This window comes from Alligator sinensis, unplaced genomic scaffold, assembly GCF_000455745.1.
Source record: "Alligator sinensis unplaced genomic scaffold, ASM45574v1 scaffold1517_1, whole genome shotgun sequence".
Taxonomy (NCBI): domain Eukaryota; kingdom Metazoa; phylum Chordata; order Crocodylia; family Alligatoridae; genus Alligator; species Alligator sinensis.
In genome coordinates, this window is record NW_005842459.1 from 860,103 (window position 1) to 860,830 (window position 728).

Consider the following 728-nt stretch of genomic DNA (forward strand, 5'->3'; position numbering starts at 1 on the left):
TCCCGAGCCCCGGCGTCCCCCCCCGGTCTGCCGGGGACGCGATTCTCCAGGATCGCTGCCCCCCCCGCGCGGCGCCTGGCCCGGATCCCGGATCGCGGTCCCCGCGGAGACGCTCCTACCTGAGAGCTTGAAGGCCTGGCTGTCCCCGCTCACGCCGCAGCCCGAGGCGATGAGCGGGGTGGGAGTCACCACGGAGGCCGCGCAGGGCGCAGGACCCGCTCAGTAATCCGTCTATGGAGAAGGGCACGGCGGCGGCCGCGGACTGCAGCTGGTGCCCGGCCAGCTCGTACACATGGTGGGGGCCGAGCGGGTAGGGGAAGCCCACCATGCCTCCGAACTGGGCATGGGGGTGCTCCAGGAGGCGGCCGTCCATCATGGGGGCGGCTCTAGCGCGGCTGCGGCTGCGGGCGGCGGAGGCGGCGGCGGGGGGAGGGGCTCATGCTGGAGGGCGCCCGGGCGCTTTAACTTTATCAACATCAAGCTCCCAATAATTAGCTCGGGCTGGGGGAATTTGGGACCAATAAGAAACGTTAATCGGCCCTGACGTCAGAGACGTGCCCGTGTGGGGAGCAAGCGTTTTCCATATCGATTGCTAATTATACCTGACATCCAGCCTCAATAAACAATATCAGAGCTGTCAGAACAAGACAAGGGGGGCTTTGATAAGAGCCGCGGGGAGGGAGGGAGGGAGGGAAGGGGCGGCCGGCCGGGCCGGGCCGGGCCGGGGA

At 67.9% G+C, this 728-nt stretch overlaps 1 protein-coding gene across 1 annotated transcript in view; it reads right to left on the minus strand.

Moving 5' to 3' along the window:
• The window catches only part of UNCX (UNC homeobox), a 5,405-nt gene that overhangs the window by 3,379 nt on the left and 1,298 nt on the right, over positions 1-728 (minus strand). Inside the window, 2 exon segments of the mRNA XM_006039415.2 lie at positions 120-205; positions 207-501. Coding sequence (XP_006039477.2) covers positions 120-205; positions 207-376 — 256 coding nt within the window. The 5' untranslated portion in view covers positions 377-501.